Genomic DNA, 27,909 nt, shown 5'->3' with positions numbered 1-27,909 from the left:
AAGACAGCTTTTACATGTTAGCAACAGAACTTGACTTGCATTCCACACACATGTCAAGCACATCCAGAAGAGACTCCTACCTGCTTTCACTCCAGCTTTGCAGCAGAAATGCACTCAGCATGGGGGGCTTCAGCTTCCAGCCTCCTCCGAGTCTATTCCACAGGCTGAAGCATCACAAACACATTGGAGCCACCTCCTCTAACCTTCATTTCTCTAACCCTCACCCTTGGAGGGCTATCAGCTCTTGTTGGGCAAGCATGCCTGGGACCTGCACAGAACTCTTCAAAAATACAACTAAAATACCAAAACCGCTTCTTTTGAAGGCAGTGGGCAGCTCAGCTCCAGGAGGGGAGCCCCAAGCAGGTGGGCTCTGCTGCAGGTCCCTCCCACGCAGCTGCACAACACCATAGTTCTGCAGTTCTCAGCCTGCCGCAGCAGAGGGAACGCCTGACCCGTGGGCCAGGGGACCACAAAAATGCAAGGGGGCTTTTGCCGCGGTCTGAAGAGGGGATCCGAGGAGGAAGGGGAGTCATTCTTGTGTCTGCAAGCAAGAAGGATTCCATCAGAAGCAGGCTCTCCTGCTGGAGGACAGGACGGGATACGGGGCACATGGCTGCAGGCCAAGTGACGTCCATCGGGCAAGGTGACAGGGAGCCACTGTACATACCCCCTCCACAGCTGCGTATGACTCTGGACATAGGTGTCCACGTACATCAGGACATAAATTACAGCCATTTCCATTGTCATCTACAGGATGACATGAGCTGCACCACACAGGTCCTTCTCTTACAAACTACAGTTTCAGCGAGATTAATCTTGTCTCACTAACAAGCCTGAGTTCTCAGGCCAGGGGATTGCTTGCAGGCAGCGTCAGGGTTTCTGGTTGCTTGCAAAGCGTTTTGGCTCCACATGGATGCAAGGCACGGGAAGAGTTCTTGGATCCTGGAAGGTCACTCCCAGAGATGACCCTGCTCGTCAGGGCAAAAGCTCAGGGGACGGGAACACAACAGGAGACAACACAAGAAGCTGATCTAAAACTTCCTAAGCAAAAAAGAGCTAGAATAAACTATAATGAAGCGCATCACGCTTCAGCAGGAGAAAACAAGGTGGAAGCTGAGCCTACAGATGGGACTGAGCTGAATAAGAAGCTGGGGGGCAGGAGGGAGGGAGGGAAGGAGATGGGGTTGTTTGATGCATCCAGCCTCTCCCACCCTAGGAATGCACAGAAGCCAATAGCTGAATCAGAAATACACTTGGGATAGTTATGTTGTTTAACTTCGCATTTTTCTTGGGTTTTTTAGTGGAAAAAGTGTTTCGATTTGAAGCTTTCGTAGAGCTGACATGCATGGCTGCTTCAGCTGCCTTGCAGCCCCGAGAAGGGATATCTGCTGAGTGGAGCATCAGCCTTGAAGCGAGCGCTGGTCCTGGAGCGAGTGAGCCACAATTGGTTATGACTGAGGACGGCTTCTGTGCCGTGAAAGGAAGGAGACAGAACTAACGTTACTGCCTTTTCCAGCCAAGGGAAGCGCTGACAGCAGATGGCTCAAACACAGGACAGAGCAATCAAAGGAGCAGTCAGCTGGTGCAGGAGGACACCAACACAAGACCGCACACGGGAACACACACCAAGCTTTCCTGAGCCCTAAGCCTATTATACTCAGCCCCCACCAGGCCAATAACTGACCCCCAAACCCACTGAATCTTACAATCAAACCTTGCCTTCTCCTACAGAGCCTCTTCCTGTTATCAAATAGGCAACATTTAGCAAGTGCTTATAGCAGCACTACCCATGAGACGTTGCTCCAAGGCAAGATACAGTTAGAGGTCAGGGTAGGCAAACTCCACTCCTTAAAGGAGCGAGATGAGCTATCAGAAAAAGCATGTTCCCCCGCAACCCCCAAAATATTCCCTCCCTGTAATGCCATTTCAATCTGGTATTTGCAAGGCGGCACCCTACAGAGAAGATTTGTTCTCCACATCCTTAGCAGGGAGGAAGCAGCAATTACCAAGGGCATCACCACGTGGAGCACCCAAACGCCTGCAGGAATGTCCTTATCTGGCTGCAAGAACCTGGACGTGCAAGGACAGAAAAGCCTCACTCCCGCAGCAGAAGCAGATTTCAGCTGCCAGTTCGGTTCCTTATCAGGCACTCTGTGGTTCTGGTAAGCTATTTGGATCAAACCTCACTCACATCAGTTCTCAGGAGGCTGCTAGCCTCAGTAAGCAGCCTGCCCTTTTTCTTATTTTAATTAGATTTCTTCTATTTCTTCCAATGGCTTCTCACTAAAATTCCTGCGCTGAGATCAAAGGCTACGGCTGGACTCACCTCACACCCTGCGGTAACAATCCGCCAACACCAAGAGGAGTTCATGTGACAAACAGAAATTTCTTAAACTGAGTTAAGCCAGCCTTGAACACGCGCAATTCAGCGGGCACAGACCATTTCCACTGCGAGTCACATGCCACGTTGAAAAAATACACCATGCATTAGCTAGAAAACACACCAAGGGCTGCTTCCCAGAACACTAAAGCAAGGCTTGCGTGAACACCCTTCATGCAGGTTCACTTTCACGTCAAGGTGTTATGGGCTTTTTTGGTGGGTTTTTTGGTGTTTTTTTTTATTTGGTTTTTTTTTTTTTTTAAACACTGGCATTTGTATTTGTGTGTGGCATGTGCATTTGCCGGCTCTCAAAGGCAAGCATTTGGGAGCTGGCACCATGGGACTTTGGGACAGCCAAATTTATACCTGGCCCCAAGTACAGAGTTACCCACGAGGAATGTACTCAAGCAGTATGCGGTTGATGCACTCATACCGCTCTTTTCACAGAGGACTTTTTTTTTTTTTTAAATCCTCCCCTTCTTCAAAATGATTCATATCCATCAGCTACCACAAAAACGCTCAAGACTCAATACCCTTACACAAATTCCACGGTCTCAGCAGTATTTCTACTCACTTCTGAAAAGCGCCAGCTGAGTCAAGCCCTTTCCACGCACATAGTTTAGAGCACACCACACACGTGTCTTTCCAGAGCAAATAGTTGAATACCTTCTCCCAAATCCTAGCACAAGGGCTGCCAGACAAATGCTCTGAGGTGGGGTGTCGATTCGTAGTGCCAAACTCAAGCAAAAAAAAAAAAAAAACACCAAAAAAACCCCACTTCAATAAAATAAGGTCACCTCTAGTAGAAACAAATGGCATCATCTTCACCTGCACCTCCGTTTGCCATACCAGGCTCCCCCTTCACTGAAAACCTGGAGACAGCTGCAGTGGGAAACAGAAGAGAACCTGAACTTGAATGCTGGCCAAGACAGCCAAGGAGAGTGCTTTGATCCTCCAAGGCATCTCTTGCATTCCATGGAAAAACTGCCCATGGAGCAGCCATCCTCTTCACATTGCTTCCCAGGTGCCCTCCATATCCCTTATTTAGCACCTCCACAGCTCCCAGCCCATCACTTTTGATGAATCATCTGCTCTCAGCCTTCTCTCTTACCCCTGTTCTTCCTCTCCATGATTTGATCCCCTCCTTCACTCTGGAGCCCTACTCCATCATAAGTTCTCCCAACCAACCTCTGCCTCCGTGGGGAGTCCCATGACACCCTGCACTTAATACTCAACACCTCTTGCTTTTTACCTCTTCTTGCCTACTTTTTGTCACCCAGCATCACCCCATCCCCCAAGAAAAAAAAAATCCTGGAAGCCACAATCTTTCCTGTTTCCTCTTTCCTATGACCACAGCTTTCTGGTCTTTTACCTCCTTGACTTACCTACCTGTCATGCTCCATCTAGCTCTCTCAAGGGTCACTCTCATACTGTTTCCTTTACTGCCTTAATCCTCTTTTGCTTTTCCTTAATACAGGAGCACGATAATTTCCAAAATCCACTCTCAACCCACATAGTTTACTCGTTTTTGTCTCTAAGCCCATCGAGAGGGTTACTGACAGCTGCTTCCCCAGCCCTCTCCACAACACCTCCCATAGAGTTTCAACATCAGCGCTCTGAGCGAAACAGCTCTTGCACAGGTCTCCAGTGACATCAGCAAAGAGCATTCATGCTCCAGAAGGTTGGGTGCAGAGAGGACTGGTCCACCTCCACCCTGTGATTTTCCCCAGAAACGTGATTAGGGCTTTCTCAGCTGTTTCTTTCTTCTTTAGCTCCCATCTCCTGGCTCTCCCACACACAAAACATTTTTTTCTACATGTCAAGTCCAGAGTCTGTACCTCTTTGCCAGACCCTGTTACCTCCTGTTCCGAGCCAGACATGCGGAAAAAAGATTAAAAAAAAAAAGACCATTTGACATGTTTACTATGACCAAAACAGCCATTCTTCTTTTGTCCTCTTCTTGTCAACACAAAATACATCTCCATCCAAGTCTGCCACTGGAGCTTGTATGCCTGAGGACTATCATCAACACGCTCTTGATGCCTCTCAGCCTGAAAACACAATGCCATACATGACCTTGGTAAGAAGGGCTATATTTGTATTCAGGTAACAGGTATTGATCAATCCAAACTTCAATACTGAAACTTTTCTGCGTACTTTAAGAGTAGAGGCTACCGATAACATTCTCCTTCCAGAAAGTCTGTATTTTCAGTCTTCTACCCCAGTGACCTGCTCCTCAACAGCTTTCCTAAAAGGCCATGGAGCTAAGATATATCACGCACAGCAGTGAAGAAAAATGCCAGCGTGAAAGCTACTTGCAATCTTAGATACAATAACTGCCTGCAAGGCATCTACTCTAGGTAGCCCTGCTATCAGCAAAACGCCTATCTTAGCTTTAACCCCTGTAGGTGAAGCGTGCTTAAATGAAACTAGAATTTCCAAAATTGATAGTTGTATCTATACCTTAACACCACACTAAACCACTTCTCTGTCTCTCCTGATGCGCACACTTATCTGGGAGCAGATTAGAAATAGATGGGAAAAGCTGAGATAGTTTATCGGTCCCACAGCTCATGCTGATTGAGCAGAGCCGTTTGAAGTGCAGTACATCCCTAACCCACCATACATCCCTAACCCACCTTAAGGCCACAGCGGTTAGATGTCCCTTCAGATACATACCAGATGTGAACAGATCTTGCAAGATACACGTCTTCTATGTGACAACTACAGTGCACCCAAGCGAAGCATACGCTACCCTGTGAAGTACATACAACGCACGTACCATTTTCACCCTGGGCTCATTTCCCATCTCACAGCTCTGTAGATCCCATCGTAACACAGATCTGGACACGAGTAACTCTGCCACTGATGGCTTTAACAACCAAGTCATGGTAAACGAGTACTGACTTCACGTAGTTTTCCTAGGTCAGAAAGGAAAGAGATCACAGAAGCCCACACAACCAAAGCCTTACTGCTATCCCCACCACGCTCGGCGACTCCAAAGCCAACCAAATGAGATCAGTTTCAATTCATTCAAGCAAACACAGCCTATCACAACACGAAATTTCCTTCTAGGATAAAGCAAAACTGGGTTCACTACCCCCAAATAACTAACACCAAAGGACAGAGACAGGAAAACTCCTGCCTTTTAGCTTGGCAATGCAAAAGCGCAGCCTGCGAGACTGAGAACAGACAGCACAAAGTTCTGCCTCACGTGGTACTAATTAGAAAGGATTAATTTTCTTCAGAACTCTGGAAAGAACAAAAGCTGCACATCTGCATGACACAGCCAAATCCAGCTGCTCGTACTTGCAGCCCAAAACGCTACGATTGCCACGGAGCCTGTCAGGACAATGCTCCCAACCATGCAGTTGCACAAGCTCTCCAGGTTATGGGTGCTTTACTCTGAACTGGTGTGAGACAAAAGGCAATTTTTTATGTTCCACACTGTGATAAAGTGCAACCTGCCTCCTGGTGCCACCGTGTAGAGGATGCAACCTACAGTTCATTTGGAGAACTGGAAGTTACTCTACAAGTAACTTTGTTCATATATAGAATACGAAAGTTACTGAGGCTGAATCAACGGATCACCACACGTTTTCCTGAAATACCTTGTTCAGCCCTCTTAAGTAGTGTTCAACTCAAAATAACCTGTAGTGGAATGAATATTTGGGTTGAAGAAGGCAGCAGGGCAATATTTCAAGTCTCAGGGACCAGTTGCTGCAGGGAGGGAAGCAGACAATCCACCTTGTCTTCATGCCAACTCCAGCCCAACGACAACCACCGACATGCACGTTTAATACATGGGGCAATGTGAGGGACCAAGCTTTCACATTAGATGTAATAGAAAAACATTCTTTACTCTGCAAGTGTCTTTACAAATATATATTTATATATTTAAGCCCATTTCAGGCCGTAAAAGCCCATAAAAAACAACCAGTACCTTTCTGAACAAGAGAAACTGCGACCTAGAAGTCTGAGGTGAAAGACTCCCACACGAGGGCTGCTTTGGCGCTTCTCTGAAGGCCTCTATTTAGCACATAAAACCGTCTCAAAAATCACATCAGCCTTTTATCTGCAAGCAGGGGCACCATTTTTACCCCACCTTTACAACTCTCTGTATGAGGTAAACTGGAATCACTTTTACATAATCATTTACCAGTTTAAAAAGGGGATATTGTGTCCTGAAGACCAGCTTTTCCAAAAAACATTCGTGAATGGGTTAAAAAAAAAAAGTAAGATGCCGCTTGTGGATCCAACCACAATGTGCTGTTGTCTCAAAATAGAAGAAGTTGATACTAAAAAGCTATTCCAGATACATACAAGTACAAACACTAGAGCTGGTCGGAAAGATTCAGTTTCAACATTTTTAAAAAATGGGGAAAATTTTCCTGCAGTGTGGCTTTTGCATTAATTTCCCCTGTCCTCACTTTTCTACCAGTTCCATATACCCTTAAAAAAAAAAAACAACAAACACGTGTCTGCTTTAAGAGTGCAAAGTCCATCCAAATCTCGTGTTTAAGTTCACTATCACTACACTTTAAAAATCCTGATGGCAAATAAAAAGGTCTCGATTTAACTTAGCAAAAGTGATATCTAGAAAATATTCAACATCAAGAGGTCTTACAAAAAACTTCAGACTACTAAAGCATTCTAAGGCACAGTGTTTTGGAAGAAGTGCTTTCTCCCTTTAGTGTTGCTTTATACACATCACGTGTGCGAGTCCGAGTGATGCATGGAGCTGCAGATGGATGCCATGCCTTCTCCCAAATCCGTGAATCGAATCTTCTGCTGCAGTTTCAGACATAGGCTCCCAACGCTGCATGAAATTCAGTTAGACATTGCACCAGCTGCTGAAACTTGGGTCTTTCTTCAGGATCTAGGGCCCAACAGCAGGCCATCACAGCAAACCTGCAAGGCATGAGACAGATGGAAGACGTGAGAACGTAAGCCAGGCGACCATGGTCCAAACCTGAACGTGAAAAACAGCATTTGCCGCTAGGAAACCTGCTGACTAGAGAGAGAAAAGGAACCCCGCATCTTCTGATACACGATGCTCAACAATTCCTTCAGAAGACAGACACCTGAAACGATCAGTGTATGTGCTGCAACTGAAAGCGCTGGTTTGATTTAGGACACGAGTCAGAGGCAAGCCAGGAAGCAGCAATACATATCTCATCGGAAATTGCTCTGCTATCGTAAAAGCATAGTTCAAAGTGTTTCTGTGGTAGGTTTATGGGAAGGGGATTTAGAAGAATACATGAGGCAGAAAGCAGGGCCTGTGCTCTCGCATTCTCCTGCACCGTTGGGATGACGAATAAACACCTCAAGCACTTCCATTTAACCCCATTACACACAGTACTTCTCCACAGTCTTGCTGTGAGAAAGGACATTCCCTCTACCTACAAACCTAGTGGCTTCCTCCACTGTAGCAGTCCCACAAACACTAAGCTGTGTGTCCCTGCCCATGGAACAAGATGATCTTTAAAGGTCCCTTCCAACCCAAATCATTCTACAATTCTATGAAAACCTCCAGCCCTTTGCCTCCGTCCTCCTCCCATCCCAATCAACCGCATTTCTCCCATGGGTCAGAATAAGGAAAAAGAGTTGGGTCAGGATTAAGCGAAACTCAACAACGAGTTGCATTTAATTTTAGCCTGAGTTCCTTGACGTAGGTCACTGAAGCCAAACAAATACTTTCACAAGGGTTTGTCTAAAAGGCAGAATAAACAGGCAAGGGAAGGCAAACCCGGCTCTTTCATTGATAAGGCTGGCTCAACATGCCAAAAATTACAAGTTACAAAACAGACATTTTATTCTCTTTCCAAAAACATGCACTTACAGTTCATCAGGGCAGTTGATTGGCTGAGCTATTCGATAGCCGTCCTTTAAATAAGCAGCCATCTCAAAGGGGTCGATGTCGACATACGGGGTCTGTCCCAGAGTCATCAGCTCCCACAGTGTTACTCCGAAGGCCCACTAAAAAGAAACAGCGTACAGCATTAGCAGAGCACGCCGAATTTTGGGAGCTCCTTCAGACATTCCACAAACATCAGTCATAAATAAGACTACGCGGAGTAAGAAAGCTTTATATAAATGCTATATATATACATCCACATTCAACATGACAATACTTGGTCTTGAATAGGAACAATTCAGAATCACAGAACAGGTGTTAAGTTGAACTAAAATTAAAATCTTAATGCATTAAGATTTAAGAGCTAAAAAAATCATGTATTTACCGAGTTTTACTAGTATGACATTTCAAAACACTTGACAAATCTAAGGAGTATTAAAGACTGTTTTGAAAAAAATTAATAATTTTACCTTTTCAAAACACTACAAAAATTCCTCAGAAAAGGTCTGTGAAATCCAGTTTCAGAAGAGCAGACTGAATGAAACCTTTTTTTTTTTAAATCGAAGTCAACTACATATTTTGAGTATATACTCACAAGTCGGACTCACGAGAAAAATAAAGATTTCATCTAAGTAAACCTGACAGCTGGATTAGCATTCAACACATTCAGCCGACAACACTTGCCAAAAGGAGCTGAAGGTGATGAAAAACCAATCAATCAATTCATGTGCAAGTGCAGTACAAGTGAAATGATTTACTAGCTGGTATCAAGAGACCCAAGAGACAAAACATAGATGGTGCTGATACTGCATGCTGATGATTCAACTGCTGAAGTTACAAGTGCTGCAAACATCATGATTTATTAAAAAGGGGCAGAATTCTGCAAGCCTTAAAAGATTCTTAGTTTTAACCCAAAGAAGTCCCCAACCCCTGAGCGAAGCTTTAACTAAGGGATGCTGTCAGCGGGTGCTGATAGGAAGGCTCAGAGCTAGAACAGCAGGGGCACAGATCATAGAATGGTTCGGGTTGGAAGGGACCTTAAAGCCCACCCAGTGCCACCCCCTGCCCTGGGCAGGGACACCTCCCACCAGCCCAGGCTGCTCCAAGCCCCGTCCAACCTGGCCTTGAACCCTTCCAGCGATGGGGCAGCCACGGCTTCTCTGGGCAACCTGGGCCAGCATCCCACCACCCTCAGAGTGAAAAATTTCTTCCTGAGATCTCATCTAAATCTCCATCTTTCAGTTTGAAGCCATTACCCCATCCTTCCTATCACCAGATGTGGCCCCACTCTGAACACCCATCTATTAGCAGTGCGAGAAGGAAGGGGAAGACATCCTTCTAATCTGCAGTTAAGGAAAACACCAAGAGACAAGTGGTGGTGCACCTAGAACAAAGGGTGAGTCAAGCAAAACTACTTTAAGAATAGAGCTATTTCTAATTCCCTAAATAACTGCATAAAAATGGCATAAAGAGATGCAGAGCTTCATATCCAACAGAGAGAAAAAAACCCCACAGAATTAAAATTCAACAGGAATCGTGTCTTGTTTTTCTACGCTTTGGCTGACGGATAGAACTGTTGGCAGAGAAGGAACACATTAGGAATGTTTCAAGCCAGCAAAACCATTTTGAAGAAACGCATCCAAAAAGCAAGCCCAGAACACGTGCCAATTGCGTCTGAACTGTCACCACCTCAATTGTGTGTAACAGATTTCACAGCCGATTAGAAGTTACACGCAATTGATAACTTAGATTTGGTCCTAGCAAATAGACAAAAACATATTACACCGTACTTGTGAAAAGCACCCAGGTAAAGGCAAAGAGGACATTGAGGGCAGACAGTATTTTCTACACCCAGAAAAACTGTCCATTTTTGCACCCTGCAAAACTCAGGCAGCTACGTATGCGAAGATAAGAACTATCTATTGGAAGGCGAGTTGGATTTATCCCTACATAACGCAAGAAGGAGTTCTGTGTTACAATAGCGTGGAATATATGCTGAATTGCACTAGTTTTCTGAAATGGTGATGGTACTGAGGTGCCTGCATCCGAATCAAATTCTACATCTCACTGCCAGTGTTACATAAGCTTTGATTTCCAAGTCCAGTCTTTGCAAACAGTGAACACTTTCCTGTTCCAGATTTAAAAAAAAAAAAAAAGAACCAACATTTAATCAATCCCATTTAGTATTATAAAAACACGCTTTTACAGGAAACTTCTATTTCCTGTTCTGTCTTCCAGTTGGGTATAACACAAAACCCCACACATTTTCCAGTGAGTACTGAGGTATTTCTGGAGCAGAGCTGACTCCTTCCCTTCCTTCCTTTCCCCCCCCCCCCTTTTTTTGTTTATGTGGCTTGAGCACTCGTACGGAGACCATGGCAATGAGGAAAAAGAAAACAACCAGAACTTTTCAAGAGTTTTCTGAACTAGCACATTTTAAGATGCAGATTACAATCCCTGGATGTGGCCATGTTTAGGAAAGCATCCTTACCAAAGAAAACATCCCCTTAGCAGGAAGGCACAGATCATAAGGGCAAGTGGTTTACCATTAATTAGTACTAATTATCACAGGTCTATCTTCAAGGACAAGCTCCTGTAAGCACAAGAACAGTCCATTCTGGTGCACAGGAAGTTGAGCAAGCATGGTAGAAGGCCATCATGGATGGACGGACTAAGGTCAGGCACTAAGGAAGGGAAGAAAGGGTGGAAGCAGGAGAAGGCTGCCTGAAGAGTACAGTGAGAACGCATCAGCATGCGGGGATGGAGCTTGGAAAGCCAAAGCTCAGAGTTAAACCACCAAGAAATGCCCACAGAGGAAAACATTTAGGGTGCACCACACAGACCAGACCACTGTACCAGACAGGATGCATCCAAGGGCACCAAGGGAGCAGGCTGAAGTCACTGCAACGCTGTTATCATCATCTTTGAAAGGCCACTGCAACTGGAGGAAGTTGCTGACAACCGGAGAAAAAGCACCCTCTTGAAGAGGGGGGATCTGGGGAACCATGGGTCAGGTAGTCTAACATCAGGTCCTCCTAATGTCAAGGAGCACTTCCATGCACATGAAGCATAAAAGGTGTCTGCGAACAGCCAACATGGATTTATCAATGGCAAACTGTGCCTGACTAACCTGACTAGTTCTTTGCTGAGAAGAACGTTAGTGGACACAGGGTGAGCAATGGATGTTCACCTTGACTTCAGCAAGGCCTTTGACATCATCTACAGCACCCTTATACCAAATTAGTGAGATGTTGACATTAAAGTGGCCACACTGCTGGACTCGAATTGCTGTAGTGGTCCAACTAGCAGCTGTCTACAAGCGGCACCGCTTGGGAATCACTACTCTTATCTTCAGTAACGACCTGGACTTTCAAGAAGCTTGTGGATGATACCAATCTGAGCAGAGTGGTTGACAGGCTGGAGGACAGGGTTCTGCAGAAGGACCTCCAGAAGCTGGAGAAATGGGCTGACAGGAACCCCAGAGTTCAAGGAAAGCAAATGCAGAGTCCTGCATCTGTGAGGGAATAGCTCCATGAGCTGGCTGGGGACAACCACCTAGAAAGCGGCTTTGCAGAAAAGGACCTGGGGGGCTTGGTGAAGAAGTTGAAAGCATGAGCAGCAGGCCCTTGGAGCAGAACGCACAGCTGCATTCTGCACTGTGTTAACATAAGCGTAGCCAGCAGGTCAAGGGAAGCAATTCTTCCCCTCTTTTCTCTATCTGAGAGGCTCCAACTGAAATACTCCGCTGTGGACTCTGGATCCCGTTCATTCAAATAGCAGACAAGTCCCAGTACAGATTGCTCACTGAATTTAATTGCCTTTTCTGCTAACGCTACCAAGGAGAACAGCACGCGAAGGACAATTTTGCCATGCAAGAACAGCCCGCTCAACCTTTGAAACATCCACCACCAGCGGCCAGTGCAGGAAGCAGGGCTGTAGATGCTGCTCTGGACAAATCCCTGTCAGCTATTCAGTCCCACAATTTTCCAACGGCTAAAAAAAGGGAAAGTTATCAAAAAAATACATTTACAAGATGTAAGAGGGAAAAAACCAAACAAACAACTTACCACATCACTAGCACTGGAAAATTCATTGTTAACCAGGCTTTCAAGAGCCATCCATCGAACTGGTCTGTTTTCATTATCTCCCAGGCAATGGTAGTCCATAGGAAATAGGTCTCGAGATAGCGCGTTGTCTGTAATCTTAACCTGAAGTGCATCGTCAATGCTAATTTAAAAGAACAGAAGCATTTAGCAAACTTGGCATTACAGTTTTACAGAAAATATTTATGCTCAACCATAAGTTTCAGACCTGGGATTTAGTTGGGGAAGGCTAATCACGCTAGCCACATTTCAAAGCGCTAGCGTTCTTCTAGATCAAGACACGGTTATTCTGTGATTATCAAGTATTATCAAAGAACGTATTTATTCTCCGCTAACAGATAAGCACTAGAAAAATCAGCAGTCTTAGATTAAATAAAATCAAACATTTACAAGTGCATAAAAATCCAGTTAAAGCAAACAAACTCCTTCAACTAATTCCTCCTCCTTTGGAGATCTATCAGATCAATTAAACAAATTTTAGCTATAGTACCTCTGTAGCAACAACGAGCCAAAGACCTAAGCAAAGCAAGGTCTAGTAATACCTTGCTAAAGCAACCAATATTATTTGTGGCCTAAAAGCTTGTCTCTGATCAAGCAATCTGGTCAGATATTTCTTCCCCTCAACAAGGGATACTCATTATGACTCTTGCCAGAAATAGGATACTGGCTAAGGGAAACTTCATGTTAATCAAAAAAAGATGACTCAAAAAAGCACATTGAGCCTACTGATTTTTCTCACACCTCTGGGGTGTTAATTCATGCTCTTCTGAACTTCAAAAAGTGTGTACTGAACTTCAAAAAGTTCAATGTTCTCATAAACAGCTAACCAGAACATGAGTAAGATGTTTGCCTTAACATCTGATGACAAAAACATAGGAATAACATTGTAACAAAATGGTGTTTGCTGTTTTTTCATCTTGTCAATTATTTCTTCATTTTGATGAGAAAAAATAAATAGAAACGCTCAATTTGCGTGTTGCCTGCTTTGCTGTCTCACATACCTTCTTATTTATGACATTGCTATACACTTTCATGGCAGTTCATTGCCCTCAAAATTTATAGACCAGGAAATTTCATCTCTAATCACTCTGAAGAGTTCAGAGAAATTCCTAGAAGACCTCTGCCTCCCCTCTGCTCTGGGGAGACCCCCCTGAAGTGCTGCCTCCAGCATCGGAAGGACATGGACCTGTTGGAGCGGGGCCCGAGGAGGATATTCTGCTTTCTTGAAAGCCACGCTCTCTGGTTCACCTTATTTTTAGAGAAAAGTAACTGCACCGACGATTCATCCTAACTTTTGTAAAAAAAAAAAACCCACCCAAACAGCAGTATATTTTGAAGTGGAGATTAGGTTAATCGGAGAAAGCTTGAGCTACTGAGGTAACATGGCCTGCACAATGACTCCATCCTGTCGAGTACTTACACACAGTTTCTAGCAGCCAGGTCTTTGTGAATGACCTCCCGTCTGGCCAAGTAACTCATTCCACAGGCAATCTGAATGGCCATATGTACAAGGTCCTGCTGGGAGATTGCCTGCAAAGGCACAGAAGAAGGATCATGGCAAAACTGCAAGCCCAGCGCCTGCTAGGGTCATGGCTTTGTCCTGTTCTAGTGCCCCCCGCCTCACCTTTAGTGGCTGATGCTTTCTAGCAGCTTATTACAGACACTGTTGAAAACTTAGAAACCCTCCTTATTATAAATATTAATTTTATTATTTTTTTTTTTAACATGCCAGGGCAAACGTTTCCAATGTACAACGGCCTCACTGCTCCACGGCTTGTCCTTTGATTAGTGGTGAATATAGGCAAACCCAGTCAATTTTACCCTTCTTACCATACTTTTATCACTTTCTATTTCTCTGGAAACCAGCTCATTTTCAGGCAGCAGGGCACAAACAGCGATCAAAACTCTTGTTGCTATCTACTGCTGAAAACTAGTACCAAAAGCTCCATCAACTTTTACAACTTCACAGTCCTGTATAAATTAAACCCTTGAAAATATTTATACGCCGTGTTCACTCTTCTACAGTGTTTCAGAAACTTCAGTGTGTAGGTGGCCACATTGAAGCCGCAAGACTGGGGTCAAAAATAAATCAAATACTAAATTAAAAAAAAAAATAAACTGTCTTCTTCGTTAACATGTTCTTACTAAGAAAGATACCCATGTATTATTTCAGGAAACTCAAGAGTTTGCTTTAGGTATTTGTAGAAAAGTTCCATCTTAAAACAAGTATCTAGGACACCAAACGTCCCATTTTTTGATAGTTAAGTACAGTCATAACTAGTTATTGAGAGGCAACTCCTGTTTGAAATAATACAGATTATAAATACCATTTCTGCCTAAATGCTTGGAAAGGGATATTAGTGCGTTGCATAGGGATTTATAACTCAGATAAAGCAGCAAAACAAAAAAAATCAAAGATCCTAACAGTTTATCACAACTTGTAAATTAACAGGCAGGGGGCCCTTGCTAGTTTGAAATCTGCTACATAATAGGGATAAACGCTGACCTCAGGAATGAGATTTGCATTTTGTGCTTGATTTAGTCTAAAGACAGAAGCCAAATCAAGGTGAAGTTGAAAAAAAAGAAAAGACAAGGTAATCCTACCATGAGGGATAGTTTTAATGCATATACACATCCATCACTAAACACTTACTCAGATTTTTAAAATTATGCAAAATATGTTCTCATCTAGAAACATTTTCCTTCGCACTTCTCCTAATACATATATGCAACAGGTTCCGTGAAACACAGTAAAGTTATAAACGCTAAAGGGCACCCACAGCAGGGAAAAAAAATGAAATAAAATCAGAGTTCACTTCCTTTAGCATCTAAAGTTAAACAAATTACTTAATACAAATCTACAGCAGCACCGTAAAAGTTAGACAGAAGTGCTTTATGCTTACCGTAAAATAATTAACTGCAGTAATTATAGGGATATTAATTATATCCCCAAAAAATAAACTGTAAATCTGAAATTTCTCCATACACAATTTCCCCCTGCGTATTCTGACTTAAATCCACAACTACATACCACCTTCTCTATTTTTTAATTTTTTTTTTTTTTTTTAAATAAGACGTATTGATACACCAGCTACTGCCCGAATCAGATTTTAACTCAGCTTCGTGCCCTCTGAACGTCTGTGATAACACAGGCAGGAATGTTTTCCTTGTATGAATCAAGACAAGCCCTTTGCTAGGGAACCTGCTTGCCAATTCTTTCATTATCACAACAGAACAGGTGACTACCACGACGATTTCTTTGAAGGCTCACACACACGGATGACAAACCAAGTCTAAATTTAATGGGCAACGAGTCACAGATTTCCACGCATACCTGAGGATTGTTGGCCTCCACCAGCTTGCACTGTCGCAAGAATAGTTTAAGGTTCCCCCAGTTCATGTATGGCAGCAGCACCATTGGTTTCTCTCCCTCTTCTATACAGACGTGAGTGATAGGTAGCAGATTCCTGGAAGACAGGGAGAGAAATTCCCAATTTTATGAAACTGGAATTTGATAAAAATCTTCTCAATCCCTAAAAACATTAAGTGAAAGTAATTCAACATCGAAGAAAAGCATTTAATCTTGCATTATGAATTGCAGTGCACAAGGTCTCCAAACAACTGAAGACGTAAATATTTTTTTTGTTTTTCAAATGAGATATTTGAGTACTTTCCCATTAGGAAGAACCCTCCAATTTTTTCCCCTGGTCCTAATGGGCTGAAACAGGTTTCTGTGAATACAGGTCATCATTATTAAGAAGCGATATATCCTCAACTTGGAAGCACATCATTCTAAATGCAACCATAGATATAAAATATTGTAGCTCCATAATATAGTGGTTTTAAAAAAAAAAAGGTCAAAACATCATGTTTGATCCACTTCAAATTGAGAGCGCAGATTTTTTTTAGTTTTGAATCAACTAAACACGAAATTGCACTCTAAATGCAGAAGTATGCCAGGAGATCTATCCCAGATGTTTTATTCCTCCTTATGGCTCTGATAACCCCCACGCTGCATTGCTTAAACACCTTCCTAGAGAGTCAACATCAGAATTTGTAGAAACTTGAAACAAACTGTATGTAGTTTCAATTTTTAAAAATACTGTATATCCTGTTGAAAACATATTACTAAGTCTCAATGAGCTGTTACGATTTTTAAAAGGGAACTTTGCTATTTCCCGTTCTTCCTTGACAAAGTCTGATAGCCAGGTGTCACACCCATGAGCTCTACATACCAGCAGCTTTACCTTCAACCAAGATAAAGGTCCCAGCTCCACAGGCTGTGTACAGAGGAAAAGCTTTTTGGACTTTTTTTTTTTTTAAAAAAGTTTGACTCATAAAAGGGAAGACAACAACTGATTTGGAATGATGAGATTGGGTTGTTCCACTTTATTTCAATTTTAAGTATGTTTCCCCGAGAACCTGCTACTCCTCTTAATAAAATAATCCTGAATTTTAGGCAAGGTCTTAATTACACTAATTCTTAGAAAAGCAGATTTTAAATCCACTGTAGAACTAATAATTCTGCTTGAACTGTTCTCATTTTCTTCATATTAGTACTAAAAAAAGATCAATTACCAGTCTAGGGACTTGATGATGAGTGTAGGTTTCTTCTTACCCATGTCCTTGCCAGTAATGAACATCTTTAAGGCCAATCTCAGCCTTTAATCCAAGCTGCAAAACTGCCACCAGCTCAAGCTGTTTGGGGCACCAATTTAAAAAACTTAAGCCCTTACCCCAAAAATCATGCCATTAATTCTTAAGGAATTAATCCCCTCGGTGATGTTATGAAGCCATATATCAGGACCACACGTGTGCCAGAGTGCTAAAAGCATTTCCTCGTCTCCATGTGGGAGGGCACCCCATCACCGTATTTTTCTGTGCCATGTAGGAAATTACGAACAATACAAAACAGACTAGTAAATTAGCTAAAGTGATAATCAACCTGCATCTTACCCTCATCATCACTAAGATCCCAGCACATTTAGCAACTAGTCTGTGCAAGAACCAGTGTAAACCCACACATGCCTGCAGCACCTTTTTCTGTAATAACAAAGGATATACAAAAGGAATATCCACCCCAATTTCACTGCGAGGCTTGGAACGCCAAACCAAACACTTTCCCCATTTTCCCACATGCTGCTGCTATTTTATTTTACTGACTGTATGGCTAGAAAAAAAGCAGCATATCTAGAATTCTGTATTTTAAAGTGACACAAAACTACTTTCAGCTCTTTAAGGCTTAAAAAAAACCCTTCAAATGTACCAAGTGTTGCTGAATTCTGAAAAAAATTGTTTCCTCTTCCCCTAGGAAACTTTAAGCACATGTATTTTTAGCTGGCACAGATACAGCTTTTGCTTATGAACAAAACACTGCCTAGCTTACCTGTGATGAAGTCCTCTGAGTTTACAGCTTTCGGTCAGCATCATTGTCACCTGCACCTCTGAGGCTTGATCTAATGAAAAGAAATGAAGGAACCACAGATGTAACTTTGGAAACAAACCAACATATTAAGTAAAATCTGGTCCAGAACTGCAAGTCAGTCGAGGTTATTTGAGCACAAACTGAACTTGTTTGCTTACTTTTTTAAAAAATGGGAGTTTAAAAACGTGCAAGCAAAGTTTAGGACATATTTCTGCTTAAACAAATGGGGTGAAGCGGAAAAAGGCAATAAAGCACACTCCAGGTGTTGACAGCCCCCAACTGCCTGCGCTTGGCAGTGTGGGTCACATCCTGCGTGCGGGGCCGGTGCTGCTGGAAGAAGGGGAGCACGCCATGCACTTCCCAAAAAACACAGAAGTGCTCAGAAGACACTGGTTCGCCGCTGAATTACCGGTATAAGGTTCTGCAGTTTACTTTCACATTGGAACAGGCTGCCCAGGGAAGTGGTGGAGTCGCCATCCCTGGGAGGTATTTAAAAGCCGGGCAGACGTGGTGCTGAGGGACATGGGTTAGTGGTGGTTTGGGCAGTGTTAGGTGGATGGTTGGGCTCGATGACCTGAAATGTCCCTTCCAACCCAGACAATTCTATGATGGAGACCATTTATTTGTAGATTTACTCATTTTCTTGCTCTCGAAACACTTGACTCTCGGTAACCTTAGAAATGTTTACTGTTCTCTCCCCCACCTTTCAAATAAAGCAAACTCAAACCACTGCTGGCAGCTAAAATTCAAGCATCTCTGATAACTCCAGTATCCCCCAGCAACCAGAACACCTCCTGGGCAGCAGCAGAAGTGTTGCCTGTAACCCCTTCCCAACAAATATTTTTGTGCTCGGCTTCCCCCCGCCCTGCCCTGGTGGCAGGAGGCAACAGGGAAGCTTAATGCGATGTAAATCGGAGCTCGCACAATCCCACCCTCCTCATACCTGGGTGCATTTTCTGTCCCTCCTTCCTGCTAGAACTCGTACCAGTGTGCCCAGGCAGCAAGCTAGCACAGGAGAGCACCCAGCAAAGGCCAAGCAGTTTTCCTTAGGAATTCAGGACGCATTAGGATGAATTTACATATTGCAGATTAGTCAAACCAACATTTTACTACCCTGGGAGGAAGGAGAAGAGAGGGAATAGAGAACTCATCTGCTCTTCTCCCTTTTTCATGGTCTTGCCCTCCTCCCCGTACAAGCTCGGACACTCTTTCCTAACTGAACTTCAACCCTGCAAAAGAAAACATGACTTCTGACCGACTTAAGCGTGAACGTGGTCAGTGCAAATGAGCACAAGGTAGGGATAGAAAGCGCGAAGCCCAGAGGGAGCACAGCCTCCCCCTCATGGCAACAGCAAGCTAATAGATAGGCTAACTAATAGGCTCTAACTGTAATACCTGAACTGGCATTTAGCTTTCCAGATCTGCTGGAAGAGGAGACAGCTTCAGGCACCACACAGCTCCCGCCTAAGAAGGGCTCATCAAAAGAGAAATCGCGCAACTCAAGAACCTGCGAGCCACAAAACATGGGCTGGATTGAGAAAGTTCCCCTAAGCCAGGGCAAGGAACGATATCCCAAGGCAAACTATTTCAAAGGCTGCTTTAGCACCTCAGCTCCAGAGAGATTAAAAAGGAGACGTGCCTTCCCAAAAGCATACAGACACAAAAAAAAAAAAAAAGGAGGAGATCAGGAAATGGAGGTTATCAATGCAGATACAGGTCCCAGCCAGAGGCACTGAACCCTGAGCATGCTTGGAAACCCCTAAGGACCATCGCTGTCTGCACCCTGTAGAGGCTGGGAGGATCAAGACCACTAAAACCCAAACCACAGCAGACAGACACAGAGGTGCCATTACATCAGTGACAATTATGGCAGCAGTAAATTGCGGGGTGTAAAATGGTGCATTTCCTTGTATTTGATAACAAGTACGTATGGAGGGAGGGTATGAACAGGTTTTTGCAGCGCAGGAGACATTTAAGTAATGCTTAGCCAGAGCTTCTAGTTTGCACTCCAACACTCAGAGGCACAAGAAAGAGAAGGACCTACCTACTGGGCAACGATTGCACTTGAGCATTTTCTACATGATGAATATGGTATGTTGGAGACAGACTTCCAAAAGTTTGTAAACAAGTAAGGAAACCCAAGATACTACATTAAAATAAGTGCTACGGGCATGAATGGCTGAATCATCCGACTGTTATAAAGAGCAAGAAGCATTAACATTAGAGGTGTAAAAGCATATTGTTAAGAAGTCAGAGGAGCTGCCAGCAGGCTACTAGTACACAGCTTCAGGTTTAGACGCATTAATTACTAGAACTCAAAGACCACAACCTTTCCAACCCAGCATACGGCGGGGGGAGGAAAGAGCCGACCGGCTGTGAGTTTTAAGGTGATTAACTCACTTATAAATACTCTTTGGCCTTGTGCTTGCTTAACTGGTTTGCTTTTAATTATAAGAGCCACCATGTAATAATTCAAAGCTCTACATCAGAGATTATTTAAAATGGCTTTAAAATCTACAGAACGAGTTAATCTGGTTCGGACAATGGGTCTATTCATCTCTTCTTGCTACCCCTGCGAGAGATGACACTCTTCTGCCGATGCCTTTCCCTTTCCATCACACGGGGTGGTTTTCAGCAGGTCACTCTTACGTTTCATTGTTTTCTTTCAGCTCACAGACACGACGCTACAGGCGTCGAGCGCCCAAAAGGACGATTGACTCCCATTCAAGTATATACGGAAATCCAAATCTTATCTTGTGAAACAGTCCCAGCATCCGTATTGTGTTTTCTTATCAATATTATTTCCTTGTTTTCTGTATGGAAAAAACTTACACAACACCACCACATTCAACATGCTCAGAACAAACAATAACAGTACAAGGCTAATCCTCCTCTAGCTTAAACCGGTGCCAATTTACAACAACCACACAATTTGATTATTGTGGTTTTCCACTAGATATAATTCAAAACACAATATAAATCATCACTTCTTTCAGTTACTAGTCAAAAGCGGGTTAGAAAAATACCAAAATAATGCTACTGCAACAGTGCCCACTGCAATTAAGACTTCCTTTTATGGCCGTTTTCTTTAGTTACACAACAAAAAGTACATTTAAACAAACTCTTAGTCACATTTAGCAGATTATAACCACTTTTGAGCATCCAAGAGACAGGTCTTCAAAGATTACTAAGAAGGTGATTTTGGTAATAAACCATTTTATTGTAGAGGACCTGGTGAGTCTGACTATCCAGAAAGTCCACAGCATTTCTGGCTTTGATATGAGAAATACGCGGTCCCAGAACAGAGCCGGTGACAGCCGTGACCTGGCAATTCCAGCTTGGTGAGACATTTTTACAAGGACATACTAAGGTGAATCCTACAGACTTCATTTTCCTGCCTGGGCCAAAGCGTAATCCTGTACTGAAACCACATATCAAATTTCTAAGCATTACACCTAAGCACACAGACGCGGGCATTTTATTCACAGGACTGTTTGTGCAGCCACACGAAACGAGACCCGGGGAACGATCTCGTCAAACACACAAGCATGCCCACAGGCTTCCACAGCTCCTTTTTTCTGTACTGGATCCGTGAAGTCATTTGATATGAACACAGCCACACACAGAGCTAAAGAGGGGGGAATGGGAGGGAAGCCTCCCACAGAGATAGAAAGCTCTTAGATTAGAATAGCAATTTAAAGCCAGGACAGAGGCAGCCATAGCCTCCCATACATTAAAACTGTGCATCAGGAAACAGCCCCAAGTTTAAGTCAAACACTCCAGGGCAAGGCAACAAGGGCTTGTTGCACAACTACTTCAAAGCCCTAAAAAAAAAAAAAAAAAGCTAAACTCCCCCCTGAGATATTAACGCTATTTGTGATTAAGAATACGTCAGTGCTCAACTATTCATGCAGTCGCAGCCTGATGATGGTGAGGTGTTGCCAGGTCAGTGCTTCTTTGCCCTGAAAGAGCATCATCTATTTCCACGAGGCTCCCATGCACCAAACAGCCCAGTAACTGAACGGCAGAGATTTCAGGTCGCATGGGTTAAGAGAAAGATTTAACACCCAGTAGTAATTCTAGACATTCAATTGGGACCAAAAAGGCCCAACTTTCAGGAGGTGATTAAAAGAGAGCCTTCCACTCTCTGGAGGGGTTCAAGGCCAGGCTGGACGGGGCTTGGAGCAACCTGGTCTAGTGAGAGGTGTCCCTGCCCAGGGCAGGGGGTTGGGACTGGATGATCTTTAAGGTCCCTTCCAACCCAAACCATTCTGTGATTCTATTTGAGATAGATGTAAATGCATTCCAGAACTAGGAAGATGCTTTTAAAGCACTGGTTTTACCCTTTCTGTGCCAAGACCCTGGCTGTGGAAGTCTACCCTAAGGCACAGAGCAAGAACAAGCTGGGATTTCAAGAAGCTTTGATACGGCTGCAAGTTTATCTCATGATATTACGTTATTTGTGTACAGCCAGGCACAATGGGGCTCTTGGCACTACTATTTTTATATAATAGGCTAATCTCTCCACACAATTCTGGCAAGCGCGATACGTGCTGAGGCCCTTCCTGGTTCATGGGGAGAAAGAGCACCTATTTGATTTTTACAAACTTCTAAAAGGCCATCTGCAAAGCTGCATTTTAAATCTTTGTTTACCATCACTCATCCATCGCATGAATCATCGTGACACTCATGTGAAAAAAATCCCTGGCAAGTGTTGCGATGACACTGACATTGCAGCACTTTGCTTGTTGCGAGACTGGGCACCCACAACAACTGCGGAGCATCACGCTCTACATTCACTAGGTGGTAGCATGTCAGAAAAGAGTCACTCCACACCTCAAATTACTTATCAGAGATGAAAAGCATCAATTACCTGGATATTGCAGTGGGTTACCCGATTAGCTGGACGGCTTTCAAGAATAACATTTTAAGTCAGACCTCCTAGAACCTCAAAATAGCAAAGCATGGCATTACAACATAAAGACTTCAGATTGGAGCACAGTCACTGAAATCTGTTTCTTCAGACGGAAGACAAAGCAGAATCTTAAAGGCAATATAACCAAAGGTTTCAAAATTGAAACAAGTCATTCCGGAGCCCTTTCACAGCCTACTGCGTGCAGTAACGCACAGCAGTTTCTTTCAGCACTCCTATCAGAAGCAGCTTGGCAAACACTATAGCTAGGAAGTCTAAGGCTTCCGATAAACGCGTTTCCTGACAGCAATATTTAAAAAGATGTTTTACCTGAAGCTTTTCTCACCTTCGGACCATTTGTAACGTCTCGTTCCCATGTGAACTTCCTTCTGTCTCATATTGCAAGCTAATATTCCCCAACATCACAACATTTATACAACCCATTTTCTATATGGTTACCTGTTTTCACAAAGCTCGTATTACCCTCATTATCTTTCAAACTTGTGGGCTGTGACAAATACACTGTGACAAAGTCCACAAGCTCAAGTTATTGAAGGGTGAAAAGCATACAGGCAGGCACAATGGTCACAACTTCTGTGCCCACAGGAATTGCGAGTGTAGTATTAGAACTGCCCTGGATGTTCCGCTTCAGGTAAGAAACGCTCCCAGTATCAACACATCCTTTTTAATTACTGCCGCTTCTGCCCAGCAATTCATAATGTAAAATTTCTCCCAAGGCAGAATTCAATCCTGGTTCAAAGAGAATACATGCCTGAATACTGCTTTAACCCTTCTAGACAAGTCTTTGCTTTTTTGGAAGAAATTCAATGCTCAAAGACTGTCCTGATTTCACATCTGTTGTACATGACATTTTTCATGTTGCTAGTAGGTACTTTCAGAACTTTCCTTCAATAGAAGAATGATCTGCTCACAGAATGCAAGTAGTCGTGATCCAATCTACTTTTTTATAGGTAGAAGGGGAAGTACATACACAAAAACATTTACGCTTTAAAACTTCAAGAGGCCCTACGAGTTAGACAGTGACGAGTTACCATGGATGCCAACAGCACATCTGATGGCTTTCTGCCTACCGCAGAAGTGAAGGCAAAACCCCTCGCTCCTCTTCGGCAGCTCTGCTGCATGCACAAGGGTAGGTAGCTACGGAGCCGTTCAGGTAATGGCTAGACTTCCACGCACCAACATCTACCTGCTTTACAAGGCAACCATGCATCATCCTACAGAATTCAAGTGTACGTTAAGACATACATACACAAACGAGAAGGTAAGGAGGTTACGACATAGCGCATTCTGCTGAGTCTTGTAAAAACTTCAGTAAAGCGGGATTTCTCCTCCAATCTTAGTATCAAGGCTATTTATATCAAAATATTTGTTTCCACACCACAACCGCACAAGTTTATTTTCCAGAGCAACGCAGTTCGTATTTTCAAATTCGAGCCTCATTTTAATGTATTCTGGACGTGACACCGCTAAAACAGGGAATGTTCTGGTTCTCCTACATCAAATGCACGCGCAGTTTTCACCCACAGAAAAGGGCAGAGAGAAGTACGAGTTGGGGACAGCGCTATTTCCCTGCCTAACAACAGTGCTAGCATCCAACTAGCAGCAGCAAATAGCAACAAGTCAAAGGCTCTTTGCTCAGTAACCCATTTAACTTAAGATTAAGCTGAAAGCGTAAGTAAATGAAGTGAAACTGGGGAAGAGAGACGTAACTGATTTAATGTTTCAAAATCTATTGACTGATCAAGGGCAGCAGCTAAAAAAAGTGAAATACAAGTAGTGATTTTAACTGTATGTAGACAAAAGTGTATGTAGATTATGAATTATTTTTTTTCCTGCAGAAGTGTATGGAATAGCAAACCTTTAATAAGCACAGTACTTTGGACATCAGCCTCTGAGAGCTGCTGCTGAATATATACTGAATAACTGAATATGTTAGTGTACATTGTACTATTTTAGGTCTCTGAGGATACTTTCTTAATGAACTAGGACTGAATGACAAATATAGTGCACTTTTAAAGCTGATACTCAGAAATCTGCTACTTTCCCCTAATTCTTTAAATTCAAGCGTCTTCATTCATAACTTAAAAACTTAGCTCAGACTAGAAACAGCTCTTCTTGAATTTTTGGTCATAAACTTTCTTCTACAGAAACAGGATCCTATACTCTCATTTTGGGAGGTTAAATACTTTTAACAATTAACTTAAGTGCTATGCATTTAAGGCATGAACTTAAACTTGTAACTATTTTCACAAGGCTGAGCTTTAAGAACAAACCGCCCAGAAGAGTAAATTCAATGCAACTTAAAAATGGTACCTTGGGAACAATTGCGTATGCTCCAGGTATACTATATGTCTATTATGTACAAGAAAGCCTTCAACTTGGTTAACGCAAAGCTTATTATACACATTTAAGTCACCTAAGTATGCCTACTGCTTTTTTTTTTTTTTTTTTTTTTAAGTAGTCTTGTGTACTACAAATACTCTGAGTATTTGTAGTCCTGAGATGTACCAGATGACTTCATGGTAAGGTCCTGCTCCAAGGCTTCCATCATAATCCATATTGTGTACGGGGGTGGCCCTTGAGCAGCCCCCCCTTAGATTAATAATAAATACAAATTTTAAAAAGTATAATGTTGGAGGTAGCCAAGAGTGCTAAGAGTCCTTTAGTGACCTATGATGATGTGAACAAAAGCCAAAGCATTGTTAAAGTTAATAAAATAATGAAGTCTTAAATCTTCACTTACACTACGACCTTGTTTCCAGTGTTTTTCATGGGTGGTTTGTTTTCAAACACTCCTTTGTACGCCAGAAAAATTTTAAGTGGTTAGAAAACGAAATGGAAGCAGGCAGGTTATCTTGAACAGCACCATCGGTTGTTTTTAACAAAAATGTACCTTGGCCAGAACGCGCTAAATGAGTCAGGGCTCTGCACAACTCAAACTCACTGCGTATGTTCCTGGAATAATACAATTCCATTTGTTCTGCAAAGGGTTTTCTCCTTCACAGGAAAAGCACCGTGAAACAATGTGTTCTTTACATCAAAGGTGAAACCCATGTGTTTTCTTCCTTTTCTGATACAAGATGATCTGGAAGATTCACAAGAAAGTTTATTTCACACATATAAAGGCAGAAGGGATCTGTCACTCATTGGCAGGAGATGCAATGCCACCTTGGAGAAACATGCCAACCGAGACACTTCCCGAACCTAGGCGTGATTGGGAACCTCCTATCGGAAGGGAAAGTGAAGCATTACAACCGCCTACAACAATTCTACTGCAGAGCAAGAAACACAACGAAAAAACCAAATGCCAGCCAAGTCTCTCATCTTTCTGATGAAAAAACTTACCCAGGTTGTGTTGATTCCCAGATTCCAATATCCCAAACATAGTACAGATACATATTCTTGTTCTTACTGGCAATGAGACACACATTCTTAATCTTCATCAATGTCCGTTTAAAGAAAGAACAAAGGCGAATTATCCACAGAGAAAAGTCTAAACATGAAAGAAGCTAAAACTTTTACAATGACTAGCAAATTAATACAAAAGTAAAGAACAACTGGACAGCCAACATGAAGGATCTACAGAATAAGGAACTGGCTGGATGGTCACATCCAGAGAGTAGTGGTCAATGGCTCAATGTCCAGATGGAGAGGGGTGACAAGTGGTGTCCCTCAGGGATCTGTACTGGGACCCAGTGCTGTTCAATATCTTCATCAATGATACAGACAGTGGGATCAAGTGCACCCTCAGCAAGTTTGCCAATGACACCAAGCTGAGCGGTGCAGTCGACAGGCCAGAGGGACAGGATGCCATCCAGAGGGACCTGGACGAGCTAGAGAGGTGGGCCCTTGAACTTATGAAGTTCAACAAGGCCAAGTGCAAGGTCCTACACTTGGGTTGGGACAATCCTCGTTATCAATCCAGGCTGGGGGATGACGTGATAGAGAGCAGCCCTGCCGAAAAGGACTTGGGGGTACTGGTGGATGAAAAGCTGAACGTGAGCCAACAATGCATGCTTGCAGCCCAGAAGGCGAATTGCATCCTGGGCTGTATAAAAAGCATGGCCAGCAGACCCAGAGAGGTGATTCTCACCCTCTACTCTGCTCTGGTGAGACCCCACCTGGAGTACTGTGTCCAGCTCTGGAGCCCTCAGCACAAGAAGGGCATGGACCTGTTGGAACAGGTCCAGAGGAGGGCCACAAAGATGATCAAAGGGCTGGAGCCACTCTGCTGTGAGGACAGGCTGAGAGAGTTGGGGGTGTTCAGCCTGGAGAAGAGAAGGCTCCGGGGAGACCTTATAGCAGCCTTCCAGTACCTAAAGGGGGCCTACAAGAAAGCAAGGCCGTTTGCAAGGGCATGTAGTGATAGGACGAGGGGCAATGGTTTTAAAACTAGAGCAGGGCAGGTTTAGATTAGACATTAGGAAGAAGTTCTTTACACTGAGGGTGGTGAGACACTGGCCCGGGTTGCCCAGAGAGGTGGTGGAGGCCCCATCCCTGGAGACATTCAAGGCCAGGCTTGATGAGGCTCTGAGCAACCTGATCTAGTTAAAGATGTCCCTGCTCACTGCAGGGGGGTTGGACTAGATGACCTTTAAAGGTCCCCTCCAACTCAAAACATTCTGTGATTCTACAGAAGGTATGAACAACTGACACCTTTTGCCCAGGGCTCGTGATCTTTGTATTCCCAAAGTTATTAGAGCTTCCAGAAAGCTACCTCTAATTTTGGCAGCTGACAACCCATTTTTTCTTTTAAACTCTCCTCTTTGGCACAGAGCACTGCACATAATGGAAGACGCAGGCATCCAGACACACTCTAAAGCATTAGATGATATAGCATTAAAAAAAATAAATTACAAATTAATTTATTTCACGAACATGCAGGGCATGTTACAACTTTGCTCTGGACTGCCCTACAGTTAGGTGAAAGAAAAACCTCTTCTAAGGGACCTGGAGTGAACTTCTGGCACTCAGGGATGAATTCTGCCTTCAGACTATATATTTATAAAAGATGTGGCATTGAGATTTCAAGAGAAGTGTCTCCAACTTTTCAGCCATATCAATTTACAAGCTACAGAACAAGCAGTCACTGAATCGGTTGAAAAGCACTTCAAAGACTTAATGAATGGTTCAGATGAAAGACTCCAGAAAAACTCTGTGGCGCAAGAGAAACTAGTCAAATAATGCTCAACACACAAACTCCAATCTATT

General features: G+C 43.3%; 1 protein-coding gene across 2 annotated transcripts in view; it reads right to left on the bottom strand.

Moving 5' to 3' along the window:
• Positions 1-6,219: 6,219 nt before the first annotated feature.
• Positions 6,220-27,909, bottom strand: part of RYK (receptor like tyrosine kinase) — a 64,124-nt gene continuing 42,434 nt past the window's right edge. For both annotated transcript variants that reach the window (XM_074591348.1, XM_074591349.1), the window contains exons 10-15: positions 17,727-17,796; positions 15,675-15,807; positions 13,761-13,870; positions 12,305-12,464; positions 8,223-8,359; positions 6,220-7,291 (exon numbers count right to left, since the gene is read on the bottom strand). In XM_074591348.1, the coding sequence (XP_074447449.1) occupies positions 7,180-7,291; positions 8,223-8,359; positions 12,305-12,464; positions 13,761-13,870; positions 15,675-15,807; positions 17,727-17,796 (722 nt within the window). In that variant the 3' untranslated portion in view covers positions 6,220-7,179. The remainder of the gene's footprint in view (positions 7,292-8,222; positions 8,360-12,304; positions 12,465-13,760; positions 13,871-15,674; positions 15,808-17,726; positions 17,797-27,909) is intronic.

Source organism: Larus michahellis, chromosome 6 (genome assembly GCF_964199755.1).
Source record: "Larus michahellis chromosome 6, bLarMic1.1, whole genome shotgun sequence".
NCBI classification, from domain to species: Eukaryota; Metazoa; Chordata; class Aves; order Charadriiformes; family Laridae; genus Larus; species Larus michahellis.
The sequence above is the reverse complement of the archived record's forward strand: the minus strand, read 5'-3'. Positions and strand labels throughout refer to the sequence as shown.